The following is a 14,514-nucleotide window of genomic DNA, read 5'->3' as shown; positions in this document are numbered from 1 at the left end:
TCCAGAAGTTCACCTTTATTTCTAGTGGAATATGAATGAGCGTTTTGCGCTTCCTCTGCAGGAGAAAGGGTTACACTGCCCTCTAGTGGTAAGAAAAGAAAATACTTACTAAAAAATAAAACATCCATTTCTTAGCTTACTGGGATTTGTAATGGGGTAATGAGGTTTCTCTAGGTATGCTGACACTTTGGTTAAATCAGAAAAATGTCCACAGCAAAAAGATCATGTTTATCCAAAAAACACACACTTTCAATGTACTAAAAAAAGGCAAATTACACAGTTCTGGGTAATAAAATTCCAGATCTCTAGTGGTTTGCTGTATTCCCTAAATCAGTCTACACATAGGCACTACAGACATGAATAATATTTTAATATAGATATGTTTGTTTTATTTCTGTCCTAATGTCTTCCTTGAGTCTAGCAATCCTACATACATTGGAGACTATGTAAAATGTATCATCATATAATGACATAAAAGACCACTTAAGGACATAATCTGTTCATAAAGCCATCAACAGATTATTTTACATTTCAGATGAATCACAGAATTATCAGCATAAGCATTTCAACAGACACATTATCTACACACCATTCTCTCTGCTATCCATCAATCACAAAACTCAAACCACTGCCTTCTGATACAATGTTGAAAATTGCTTTTCACACTGACCTCAGAGCCTGCAAAGCAGGTGTGACATTTCAGATGGAGTGTGGAGTTTGGACAAAACAATTAACATGTTTATGTTGATCTGATTTCCTTCACGCCCATATTATCTATCCTCATTGTGCTATAACAGGCTTGAAGGCTGACTAAATGGCTGCTGTTTGCAGTAATTTACAATAGAAAGACTTCGGAAATGCATTTGTCTCTAGTTCATTATGTTATGAGCCATGCATTAATGCAGCTCAAATAGAGTCTATTCATTAGAGTTAGCAGTGACAGCCAATTCAACCTCACTAATGAACATCGATACTCATGTGGAGTATTAAGGGATGATTTGTGGATTTTGTATGTATCATTCAAAAGATAATGTAGATGGATGTTTCAGTTAGTGTACAGACTAAGTGATAAACAGCCAAGTTGGGACAAGGCCATAATTTGCAGTGTTACAGTGCCACCTTCTGTACATTATTTGCAATGATTATTTTCTACTGTTTGTGGGACAGGTGTGTAGAGGTTTGTGATGAATAGAGAGCCAAATGTTTGAATAAACAGTTGTTGCAAAAGGTCAATGTAAATATACAAGAATATACTGTCAGGCAGCAAGCTGACTCGAAAAAAAATATGTTTATTCAATCTAAATGTTTAGTGGACGTTTCCACAATATACAATCTGTTTTCTTGGGAAAAAGGAAATAGCAAAAAAGTTAAATTATACACATCAATGACATGTTATTTGTGTACTGAGAGATATCACTCACCAATACCAGAATTGCCCCCTGTGATGACTATGACTTTGTTGGAGAGGTCATGACCCTGTAGGATCTCCAGGGCAGCAGTGTTTCCATCATAGCGCTTGGGCTTCACTTGTATATCCTCTATGGTGAAGGCTTGGCGAGGGTCAAAGTATGTCTTTCTCTTATTAATGTGACTGAAAAAGAGGGAGGAGAAATTTACTAACTCAACTAAAGTAAGACATTGAGAACTGGAACAGACTCACTCACACCCAAAATGTTGCAGTCTAAAGAGACATTAAAGCCACTTTCAGGCAACCCCTGTTACAGCAAGGATTATGGAAAACACAAGTCAACAGCAAAGCTAAGTGATGTAAAATGTACTATTCCACCAAATTTTCAAAACTGCATAATTACGTCATTCAGATGTAAAAAAGTCAGAGTGATTTGATTGTAGAGGAACTGACTCACTTTGACTTCTTCACAGTGGTGGTGATAAGAACCAGAGGTCATGTTGTCTACAACACAAATATAGCCATTTTATTTACTACTCAAAACAACCGGTGAATCAACATGTGTCTGAGTTTTTATATGATGTTGCTAATCATAAAGTACAGGTAAATTTGAAAAATTAAGGTTTCTTTGGGGTCTATACAGCTATATAAGGCCAATAATCAGTCTGCGCAAGTGCAAAACAGACAGCAGTACCGGAAATAAGCAGGCAGTGTTGCCAGGAGATGGCAGCAAAACACTTTTGGAGCGACGCTGAAACCCACTATATGCTTGACGAAATGAAGGATTTAGATATTCCTCATCTTCTAGATGATGTATGTTCAGAGCTTCAGGTAAACTGTCACAATGTCTTAAAAAAAAAAAAGCCAGAACATGAAGCTTGAGTTTTACATTATGTTTACGTCATGTCTTCTGTGAGTTTATTGGCTGGTTGCAAAGCAGAAAGCTGATTATTGTCATCATGTAGACTTGGAGTTTCCCATTATCTGATTACTGACAAAATCTGATTTTCTGCAGTTATAAGATTATTAAGTGCATGTAAACGCACTAACTGTTTACATCCTAGTTATTCAATGATGCAGAACTTTTGAAAAATTGGTGGAATTTCCCTTTGACATTTAAGTACATTAAGGGCCTGTTTCCTGAACCCAGATTAAGCCTAAGCCTTGAATAAAACAACTTCAATTGATGAAGCACTTTTGGTGCACCAATTCAGTCCAAGACTAATCTAATCTTAATCTTAATCTATGTCAGAGAAACCAGTCATAAATGTTCAAAAGTTTGTAGACATCTGCTCATCCAACATTTCTGCTTAAATGTTAGAAGGGGTGTCTGGATATTTTTGAACATACTTGACTATGGGTGGTTGTTAGCCAAGTACGTACATACATACATACATACATAAATAAATAAACAAAAAATAAATAAATAAATAAATAAATTAGTAAGAGGTGCAGAACCCACTCAACGTAAAAGATTTGCCCCTTGTCATCCGTCTCCTGCTCCCACCCATATGGCAGATCTGCAGAAAAGCACACAACCATCTTTTAGTGAAAACAAACCAAACAATCAAATTGAACCAAAATTCACCATTAACACTAGTTTCATTTCATCCACTGTATATATTATTACACTTAGAAATTATAAATTTATATAATAGGTTGACTTAGATTTTAGGCTGTAATTCCAATAATTACATTTATTTTGATTAATCTTCTACAGTCAGAATTCATGGACTCTTGAACACAGTGCAATGAGGGAATAAACTACACTTATAACTCTTCGGTGCTTCAAGGCATAGCTTGTCTTGACATATCGTTGTTTGCAAAAGCTTAGGCACCCCTGGCCAAATGAAATATTCTGTGCATTTTTAAAGCAAAAAAAATAATAATCTCTGTAGAAAACTTTTAAGAAAATAATATTTTTCTGCAAATGTTAATGCACAGAGTGTTATATTTCATTAACTTCAAAATTAGGCAAAAAAATAACATTATTCGTGCAATTACAATGTGCAAAAGTTTGGACATCCTACTAAGAATCCTACAATACTTTTTAACACTCCCTTTGGCAGATATTGCAGCTTGCAAATGCTTTTTGTAGCCAGCCAGGAGTCCTTCTATTCTTGTGTTAGAAATTTTCACCCAGTCTTCCTTGCAGAACATTTCTATTTACGTGGTATTTTTGGGCTGTCTTGCATACACAGCATGTTTAAAATCTACCCATAGTTTTGCAGTTATGTTCAAGTCAGGGGACTGTGAGGGAGATTCCAAAAGCTTCAGCTTGTATATCTTTTATCAGTTTACACTGGATTTGAGGTATGTTGTGGATCACTGTCCTGTTGTACAAGCTTTCTGTTTTTAACTTCAGTTTCTTGATTGTGTCACATTTGCTTCCAGAATATGCTGATATGTAGTGTTTTTTTCCCCATCAAATGCTGCTCTTCTGATTTTCACTGAATCGTCCACAGCGCTTGTTTCCAACGTTTTAACTTGTCTAGATGATGTTTGTATGCTTAAGACATAGACCTTTGTGATGAGATCACAGGTCATGTTTCCTTCTGATGACTTTTCCATGCAGTTCAAGTTTGTGTAAGCAACACCGCACAGAAAAACAGCGCACCACCACTCCTGTGTCAGCTAAACCTTCCTGCAGGTCCTTTGCTGTCATGTGGGGGTTTTGCTTTGCCTTTCTGGGCAATATACAAACAGTTCTATATGAGTTTTCTTGGTCTTCCAGATCTTATTTTGACTTCCACATTTCTCCATAACTGCCATTTTTTACATGTTGGAAAGTTGAAATATCGAGCTGGAACCACTTAGATATCTTTTTTATATCAATTAGCTTCATTTTCAGATCTTCAACCAGCCGCTTAATGCAGCACATTGTTGTGTTAACACAAGTTAACACAAGTCAGATAATTTATCACGCTCTGGAACTGTCACAAGCTTAACTTCATAATGCCAATTCTTCCCCTGCCTAAAGAGTCAATTAAGGCCTAACAAGCTCATTAAGTTCTGAGACTTTACAACTAAGGGTCCAAACCTTTGCACCTGCCAATTTACTAGTTTTTCTGTTTGTTAAGCAAATCATATATAACGTAACTGTGCATTAAATTTTTCTCTAAATGTTGTATTTAAAAATAGTCTGCTGAAGAGATTATGTTTACTTCTTTTCACCTCAGAAATCAACAAAATATTGAATTTGGCCAGGGGTGCTCAGTGTGTGCAGTTGTAGACTGTATCATTGTGTATTGGAGTTCAATGCTAACCTCCTGCACAGCGCTTCTTCTTCCCAGTTTTAGGATGCTCCCACTGCGTTTTCATCTCTTCGTGGCTGAAAAAGACAAACTGTTTTTTGCAAGTTTGCTCTGTAAGACGTAACAGCAGAAGTGTACGCTTTTGGGGTCATGGGCTCAATCCTTCTGAACCGTCTTTAAAATGACATTACAGGTATAGGTACACCACAGACGCTTCAGATTATGCAGATGTGAAAGGTGTGTGAAATAAGTCAACACTGACTCGCGCTTGAACAGAAATGAAGCAGCTCTGCTGGGTCTGTCAAAGCTGAGAGGAAGCAGGAGGCGGTCAGTGTAAACTAACTTACTTGGCATAGTAAACCCAGCCATCCTTCGTGGATCTCTCCTCCCAGCCGGGAGGGAGCTCGTCCTCGCTGTCCGTGTCATCCATTCCTGCGTATTTGAGAGCAGCCATTGCGAGGTGAACGTTCTCTGTTAGAGTGGCTGAGTTCTGTGTCACACAGCAAAATCACTCTCCACCGAGAATAAGACACCAACAGCAGCACTCTCTAATTCTGCACTAGCACTTCCGCAACAACAGTGACGTAGTAGCGGAGGAGTATGCTGGGATTTGTAGGCAGCGGCGCTCAAACAAGGAACGTTAAAACAAGAGCAGATTCAAATTTCTCACAATGAAATTAAACAAATTTAAAAAAAAACAAAAAAAACCTTGTACATAATCCGACAACCTCAGGTATGTGCGTCATAACAAATAAATCTGAAAAGAGGCTTAGTTATAAAAATGGTTATTATATTTGGTAGTCTATGCTTCAGTTGTCTATATTCTGCTCACTAGAAATGAATGTAGAATGTGTGATTCAGGCTGCTTTATCTGATTTAAACTCAAAAAACAAAGACATATAAAAATATACATTTTCAGTACGCATTTCTCCTTTGGCCTTTTGGATCTCTTGACCTATTTATACTTACTATTTATACTATTCCTTTACTACACTTGAATTAGTCAAAGACAGCTTTAATACATAAAAAAAAATAGACTGATGTACAAAAATACACATTTTTGTGTTCTCCTTTGGACTTTAGGAGTTCTTCTTGTAGACCTCACTCATAATTGCTGGTAGACCATTCCAGCTAGCAGAGCCAGTTGATGATCAAGTTTAGGACACTCACCCATAGTTTCATTTATAAATAATTTAGTCTACAAATTACACTAGTGTTATTTTATTGCAGTAATTCCAGGAAAGCTTGGCATCAATACCAAACCATTCCAACATTCCACTCCAACACACAATTAAGCACACTTTTACACTGTTTCTCATGACATGAATAAAATACTGTACAGATTTATTAGAGGTAACAACAAAATGTACAGTTCTGCACTGCCTCCAAATAATGTCTTACATTTCCTCTTCTCTGGACCTTAAAGTCTGAGACACTGCCACATCACTGAAAAGTGCCATTGATAACATAAAAATGTTTAAGTACACCTAAGGCCTCAGTAGAAATAATAAATAAAAAGATATGCAAAACACAATTTATAATCTATAATATCATTATACCTGTGATATTTATAATCCAATAAAATAAAATCAAAACAAGGCCTACTGATTCCAAACAAAATCATGACTCATTTTCTAGTTTTCTACTCATTTTCTACATCTCTCCAGCACCATGTTTGGGCATTTCTTATTTCTTCTCTGCATTGCATGAGTTCATACTTCTTTGATAAAACATAGAAATGAAGAATGTAGAAAAATAACTCTTCATAACCAGCACACCAAGAAGGGAAGGTTCACAGTGGTCTTAGTCTTCATGCGTCCAGCACTTCAGATTCTTTTCATACTCTATACTTCTCTTTTGCTCTGTCGCTTAGTATACAGATGTGCTGAGGGAAATAAAGTAAAAGAATCATACATTAAAACATCCATGAAATCATATTTTGCTTGCAGGTAACATTGGCACAAATCTAAAATACTTACACTCAGATCCCTGAAATATTCATTGTAGTCCAGAGCATATCCCACCAAGAATTTATCAGGAACCTCAAACCCAATGTCTGAGAGAAAGACACAATACATAAAAAAAAATAAAAGCTAATTTTCAACAAAGAAAGTGTGTGAAAATTGATTAGTGTAGACTATCCACAACAGTAAGTGACCTTATGGTTCAATTCACACCACAAATGCTACATTGTTTAATTATTTAGTATGGGTAATTGTACAAACAAAAATACATAAATAAATAATTCCTACGTCAACCATTCAGTGATCCAAACCTTTTACTGTGTCAAAATTGACTCAAGGCCAAACAGGCTCACACCACCAAGTATGCAATAACATCACTCTTGATATACACTAAACAATAGCAGGTCATTAACGGCTAGTTGGGTGGATTGATAACGAACCTCTTCCACTTCAATACTAAAGCTAAAAGCAGAGGTCAGAGGACAGTAACATCTGTGCTTCTAGGACAGGCCTAAAGAGCTTATCAGCCTCCACCCTGCTAAAAGCATTGCATAACCACTTCAAGCACGGACATATCAGCTTGTGTCCAAGTACCATGTCTAACAGCATGAGCAGAGGGTTGTCTTTCCTCAGTGTAGATCCCACACAAAAAGCTCAAATATAAAACTCAACATGAACACAGAACTTTGAGAAATGAACTCACAATCAGGACGGTATCCTGAGCTTCTTGGAGTCCTTTTCACAAGTAGGCTGAAATTGAGCAGAACAGTGTAATGAATACATATATGATGCTGATGGTGTTATAAGCTATAAACACACATAAATGACACCACGGTAAACTTTTATGGATATTCTGATAAGTTACAGCAATAAACAAAGAATGCTTCCATACTGCTGTCCAGTGATAACACGCCTTCAGCAGCACTCAGACAAACATCAGATATCTACATTAGACTCTAGTGGGGGAGAGCCATTTAGCCATTAATGCACAGTATCTAGTCTGTCCTCACCCGTTCCATCTGCTAATGGTCATGTGACTCACATGGCTCAAGTGACTCATGTGACTTTAAATTCACATATTGTACAGAGTGGATTTGTGTCTATACATTGGGACTTTAAATGAGGGACACAAATAGGAACAGGGAGGGATTTGCAGAAATGTTATAGTTCTATACATTCTTTAGTTTTCACTATACTCCAATGGAAAGATGTGATATGTAAGGCGTCCAACAAAAACACACCACAAACGTCAGTACAACAGCAATGATCCCTTACCTGGCCACTTTGACCATTTTGGGATTACATTCATTTAATAATGCTAGCAGTGTTTCCATGGTCCGTCCTGTCTCTACAATATCCTGAAAAATAGTTAAACGGTAGCACTTAGGATGGGTGATTAACATATCTTTAATATAGTACTGCAAATCAAGAACCTCAGTATTATGTTATGAGCACAAGCTTTCTCCATTCTAAAAAGTTCAGAATACTATGAATACACATTATTCAGTTAATGGCATTTTCTGACATCAAGTTCAAATATGCCAACTACAGACACTGATTTTCCAGGCAAAGATTAAGCCTAGTTCGAGACCAAAAAGTATTCAAAGGACAATCCCCACTAACGGCGCACTTTAGCTCTAGGCTAGACTTGATCAATGCTTGGCAAAAATGGTGCCAATATTTAAAGGGTTTTGATCCAAAACGCATTACAGACCGCTAACAAAAATTTTCCTTTTCTTCATGATATACATTGTTGAGAGTGAGCTTTACACATAGAAGAAATACCAATGCTACATTAATCATAATAATCACCTTTACTAGAGAAATAAAATGTGTTGCCCATTACATGTTGTGTTACTCTTTTCAAAAACAAAAGTAACATTGCAGACACAGGACGAGTGTTTTTCAATTCATACAAATATATACAACAGATAGACATTTACAATGACACAGAGGCTCACCTCGACTATAAGCACGTTCTGTAAAGGGTGACAAAATAAGAATAGTTAACACATGACAAGAGGCCACAAAGACTGTCTAAAGCACTACAGATATACTGCACAGATGCAATAAAAGCAAAACTCACCTTTCCACTAAGAGCAGATAATTCATCTCCTCCGATAACCTTTACACAGTTTGTTGACTGATCATTCTGAGAAGAGATTTTGGGAAGCACCATTATTTTTAAACAGAAAGTCAGAAACGATTACACTGATTTTTCAAGCCTAAAGCTTCTACAATATATTAAATACACTACATCAGTGCCAGAGAACTTTTTTTCCTATGTACTGAAAATCAGCTTTAAGTAATGGGAGTACTGGGGAATGAAGTGAAGTGCTGAAGCAATATTCATTTGCTTCCATTGTGTTTTTCTCCACCATAGAAACAGAAACATAGAGAGGCCATACACTGTGTCCAAAGTCTTAACTTAGAACAATATGACTGTAATTATAATAGTCACAAACAGGTACAGCGACATACTTAAGCAAACCAGTAAAGAATAGACCACTAAGACATCAAAGAAAGGCAGAAAGCTAGTTTCTTTTGCGATGCCTAATATCAGAGAAGGCTGTAGCACACTCATTTGGCACGTTCATTCAATGTGTGTGAATGGAGGGAAAGGTTTAATAGTGGCACTCACTGAGTAGCTCTTTAGCCTAATGAAATCCACAGTCAACGGCACAGACTTATCGCTGTTCTGATTCAGTGCCTTAATGTAATCCATCAGGTCTGCAAAGAATTTATACCCTCCTTTCAGTACACACAGTGCCACGATATGGTGTCCTCCCATATCACGAACAATATCCCTGGCCAGCCGCTCAGTCCTAGAGGAAAATCAGGAGAAAAAACACTGTACAGGCAACATGCAAAACTAAATCAAGGAAGCTTTCAATGAACAAATATACATGGCATGCACAATTTTAAGAGAATGGATCCTGTGTCCATGGAGGGGATCCTCGAGGAAATTTGTTTAACAAATCGATAGAAATGCAGAATTCAAATCACATGCTTATCCTGTGGTCCTGCAAACAAGTGCCTGCACCACTCACACACCACTAACTAAATTTACTGTATGAACACAAGGTCTTCTGACAAGCCCGGTCACTCCACGGCCAGGACATTAACCCAGCAGGGATGAATCATATCACTGCACAACAGTGCGTTTCCAGATCACCACAACAAGCACACAATATCTTAAAAGGGGAATTCAATTACTTTTTCAAAAATTCTGCATATTTCAAATGCACAGGCATAAGCAAAGTCATCCAGATTGGTTTGATGTGAATGGTTAATTGAAGAGAAACTTAATGACTCATTTTTTTATAATGGTGGTGGTGATAGGAACCAGGGGTCATGATGTCTACAACACAAAAAAAAGCCATCTTTTATTGTACAAAACTACAAGTGAACCAACATGTGACTTCTGAGTTCTGTTTTGTTTGGGGATTATTTTGCTTTATTTTGCTGCCTTGCATGCAGCCCTCCACATTTTAGGCCAAAAAAACCTTCCCAAACCAAATCATAAAACAGTGTGTCAGGCATCAAGCACTGTGTTCAACCATTTCATGTAATAACTTTTTGTAAAGGGAGCTTTTAGAGACATTAAACTCTTTAGACGTCTGGTTCCTATCACCACCACTGTGAACAATTCTGACTTGGTAAGTTTCTCTAGAAGGGAGAATTTCACACCAAACCACTCTGAATTACTTTGTTTGCATCTTAACTGCATAATTAAGGAGCAAAAAAGAGGGATCACCTTTAATGTAGGACTGATGGAAATGGAAAAGGAATCAAATTTAATTTAGGACTGATGGAAATGAAGATTTACTTGAAGCAACGTCATATTACAAGAAAACTCACCGATCTTTGATAAGACCATTGGGAATTATAACACTGTCTAAATCTTCTTCATAGTGTTTGGGTACACAAAAAAGACTCAGTTCATGACCCTTGTCATCATCAAGTATCTGCAAAGGAAAAAAAAATTAGAATTACAATTTTTCATCACTTCTAACCTCATAAATATGCACACAGTAGATTACCTTCCAAAATAGGCATGAAATACTGTTTAGGCTACTGATCCAACTCTTATTTAGGCCCCTTAAGTGTACGTCTATCATCAAATAGTGCAGAAAGACAATGTAGGTTTAAGTAAAGGTCAGAAAAAGAAAAGGCCACACACCTTCACTTTACAAGCAGGGTGCATTCAATGGTTAACAGGTAGGCTATGGGCCGAACTGCTGCTCTAACCAAACCAATCCTTCAACCTGCACTTCAACCTGATTATCACAGGTTTGAAAGGTGGGTAGCATTTTTACATACTGCTCATGGTGAAACCATCAAATGCAGGTGTACGTCAGAAATCTAGCAGCTGCTCTCTTGTGAGACAAACGCGTGGCTTTTGCGTAGTCTATAAATATACTGAGAAGTCTAGCTCCGTCCACAACACTACAGTGCTGGAACGGGCAGTGCAGCCAGCCAGCGTTCAAAGCTGGCCTGCACATCTCATACATCCCACACTGCCTACTGAAGTTACAAGGCTCAGACACAATATGTATGAAATGCATCTTACCTCCAAATAGGAGGCCATCGTCAGAGGCTTGTCTTTGGAGTAGCTGCTCTACGGTTCTGCTGCTGTTGCTGCTGCTGATGGAGTCATGCTTGCCCATGCAGAGAGAGCAAGCAGCTCGAGCCTTCCTTCACACAGCGCCGCTCCAGCACGAACAGCGCGAGACGACGCCGCCCGCAGTTTTAAACCCTGACGTCACAATCCAGTTTGCCTATTAATCTGATTTAGTGGCAGCGACCTGCTGCTCTAAACTCTCCTCTCCCACCGCGCAGTGCAGCAAGACCCTCAGCGCCGTGCGCGCATGCACTGCGTTAGGGCTAGAGGACCGGTTCACCCAAAAATAAAATCTGCCCAGTGGCGTATCTAGGACCCATCCCTCATTAGGAAACAAAAATTACACTGGGCCTCGTTCACCGATATGTTCCTACGTTTCTCCTTAAAACTGTTCTTGAGAAAGGTCCTACGTCAGATTCATGACGTGTTCTTGAGTGTTTGTAGGTTCTGTTCTTACCTGAGAACAAATCCCAAATAAGAAGACATTGCTGAATGTTGGAATCTTCATGAAAACTGCGTAAGTTGGTCGTAAGTTGGTTAAGAAAAAAATTCTTCTTAAAACGGTTAGTGAATGAGGCCTGATGTTATTAGTCTGTCTAATGTAGCTAGTTGGAGTGGAGTTTGGAGGGGATGAACATGCCTGAAACCCCCCTTCTTCCAGTCTGACGCCCTATAAATTCACATCCTCACCTTCCGTACCTGTGACGAAGTTTTCCTAATGTTAAGTATCTTGTGATCTCAAGATAACAAAAGTTGTTATTTTGAGATAAAGTATCTTGTGTTGTTATCTTGAGATCACAAGATATTTAACTTGTTATCTCAAGATAACAATCCAGAAGATTATAGCAACAGCTCATGGCCTCTCTGGACGTCTGTAGTCGAGGGTGTGCAGTTTTGTATCTTTATGAGGGGCTCAATAAAGATTTGCAGGGGACTGGTCGCCAAAGTCCCCCATGAGAACCACTCATGGGGGGCTTCGGCGTGAATGGCACGTTATCTAGGTATTCATCCTGTGAAAAGGAGATATATGTATAGGTTTTTGTCACAAAAACACTAAATTCAAAACAGGCTGTGTGGACTGGGAAATGAATGGCATGTTTTGAAAATGTAACCTTTACATTAAACTATTATTTTCCAAAAAAGCAGTTATAAAGGTTGGTTTTCCATATGGGCCCTTAAGTAACTAAAAAACATACTTACTAACTGCAACTTGACTGGCCATAATCATCCCAAACATTATGATTCCAGCCTCTATTTTCTTCTATTTTTAAGATCAATTTACTGTTTTACTCTAAAGGTAAGCAAAAGATTGTACCGCTATAGGTTAGTCAATTAACCCATTAATTAATTAAGTGCACCATGACTGGCCAGCATGTCTTCAAACACTATTTTCAACTCTTTGAGATTGTTTTACTTGTTAACACTAAAGATGAGAGGAATAAAGTGCTGTACCATGTATTCATGTACAGATCCCCTCCAAACACACACATACACAAGAATTTCAGATCTATCTTTATTCATATAGATAGCAGCACGTTTTACAGAAATATAACTGCAAGAGTATACAAATGTACTGATTTAAAGCAAAATACAAGTATATTTATGTTAAATGTTACTTCACATGAATCTTCACACGATACTTAGACAGAGAAGTAAAAAGTAAACGGTTATCCCTATGACTTCAAAACGTAAAGAATATTATTCACATCAAACAAAAGCAAACCATAGTAAAAAATGCATATGAAAAATGAAAATGAGTAAGATGCACTCTCAAACATTCACACGCATACACACAAAGCACACAAACTGCTGGTGAGTGGGGTAAGCGCTCTAAGATTGTTGTCAGAAACCATTTCACATACGTTACTTCACCATGCCTTTTCTTTTTTTTTATTTTTAGAGAGATGAGAACAATCAAAAGAATATCATTTTTTATGTTCTGTACCTTGTTATGGCAAATCTCAAGAGGCAATAACCAATTGTTAAAAAAAAGAAAAAAATGGTGGAAAAAAGAAAATAAATGTTTGAGCTGCATAGCAGTTTCATGATATAAAGCTCAAATGCACTCAGTTTCTGCATTTGATGGATCTGTAAACAACACCTAGACGAGACAACTATACACATCATTAGAAATCTTGCAGTTTTGAACTTTTGGATCACTTTAAAGTTGAACTACAAACCCCAAAATGTGTAATTAGTTACAAAGGTACTTGAGAAGTAAGGGGGAACGGCTTGCAAAGGCACAAAGTACTTCCAATAAAAATAGGACAATACAATGGAGAGTAGAATAAATATCTGCGTAACCTAATGAAAGTTTAAGTAGTTCTTACAACGATGGATTGCGCAGAAATGTTCTGCTTTTGTTCTGTTTCTGCTTGTTTTCTGTTACACATACAGTATGACACTTTGACCTAAGCTGGAACATTGGTACTCAAAAACCAAGAACTCACAGATAAATATTTCATCCACAAAAAGAGTTCTGCTGCCATATTGTGAGAGAAAAGGAGATGTCATCTTAATTGGTCCTTAGTTAGATGTAGTGTGAATCTATATTTCTACATCATGAGGTAAAAACACATTCTTTCACTCTGAAATCAGAGCTACTATTTTGTTTATATGGCTTTGTATGGAACACACGTTCCAAATCATTAGCCTATATACTCTGTAAAAACTTCTCCTTTTTCAGGTCTTAAATTGACAGGATTTGAGCTCCACAAGTCACACAGAACTTCTGTTTCATAGCACAGTGATGGGGACAAAAGCACTATCATCATTCACTTCCCCTTGACATGATGTATGAAGTACAGTACTGCAGGAGGGACACAAAATTCAAATGTTTTAAAATGTACATAGTACATTTAGTAATTTCAGTCTTACAAAAATATTGTATGTATGGCTCACTTAATACAGGTGAGAGAATACACTTTACTACAAAGACAGCACATGTACTACAAACCAATGTCACACAGAGGAAAAACACCACAACTAAAAAGACAGGCTTCTTTTTACAGGGCTTGTATTAAATACATAATTAGAAAATAAATGACTATACAGTGACAGACAAATAAGGGAAATAGTCCAAAGATAAATAATTAACATATAGAGCGAATGAATTTGGGAGAAATTTACATATCTTTCAACAAAATGACTCATCAAAGCAAAAAATGCCTTTAGAAATGAAAATGCTGCAAATAACTCCTAGTTCTTCAAAATAACGGGCCGCCGTAAACACACATGAATGTGGGTGAAATAAAGATATGTGAC

General features: G+C 37.4%; 2 protein-coding genes across 2 annotated transcripts in view; both read right to left on the bottom strand.

Moving 5' to 3' along the window:
• wwox (WW domain containing oxidoreductase) overlaps nucleotides 1–5,225 on the bottom strand; it is a 216,056-nt gene extending 210,831 nt beyond the window's left edge. Inside the window, exons 1-4 of the mRNA XM_036576233.1 lie at nucleotides 5,010–5,225; nucleotides 4,675–4,739; nucleotides 2,871–2,928; nucleotides 1,422–1,591 (exon numbers count right to left, since the gene is read on the bottom strand). Of these exons, the coding sequence (XP_036432126.1) occupies nucleotides 1,422–1,591; nucleotides 2,871–2,928; nucleotides 4,675–4,739; nucleotides 5,010–5,116 (400 nt within the window). The 5' untranslated portion in view covers nucleotides 5,117–5,225. The remainder of the gene's footprint in view (nucleotides 1–1,421; nucleotides 1,592–2,870; nucleotides 2,929–4,674; nucleotides 4,740–5,009) is intronic.
• Nucleotides 5,226–5,867: 642 nt separating this feature from the next.
• On the bottom strand, nucleotides 5,868–11,457 carry hprt1l (hypoxanthine phosphoribosyltransferase 1, like). The gene is made up of 9 exons (XM_036575476.1): nucleotides 11,200–11,457; nucleotides 10,488–10,594; nucleotides 9,268–9,451; nucleotides 8,713–8,778; nucleotides 8,588–8,605; nucleotides 7,902–7,984; nucleotides 7,330–7,376; nucleotides 6,642–6,718; nucleotides 5,868–6,547 (listed from the first exon to the last, which is right to left on the bottom strand). The coding sequence occupies exons 1-9, from the start codon at nucleotides 11,215–11,217 to the stop codon at nucleotides 6,500–6,502; spliced, it is 648 nt and encodes a 215-aa protein (XP_036431369.1). The 5' UTR covers nucleotides 11,218–11,457; the 3' UTR covers nucleotides 5,868–6,499.
• Nucleotides 11,458–14,514: the final 3,057 nt, after the last annotated feature.

This window comes from Colossoma macropomum, unplaced genomic scaffold (assembly GCF_904425465.1).
Source record: "Colossoma macropomum unplaced genomic scaffold, Colossoma_macropomum, whole genome shotgun sequence".
In the NCBI taxonomy this organism is placed as follows: Eukaryota; Metazoa; Chordata; class Actinopteri; order Characiformes; family Serrasalmidae; genus Colossoma; species Colossoma macropomum.
This window is presented reverse-complemented; position numbering and strand designations above follow the sequence as displayed.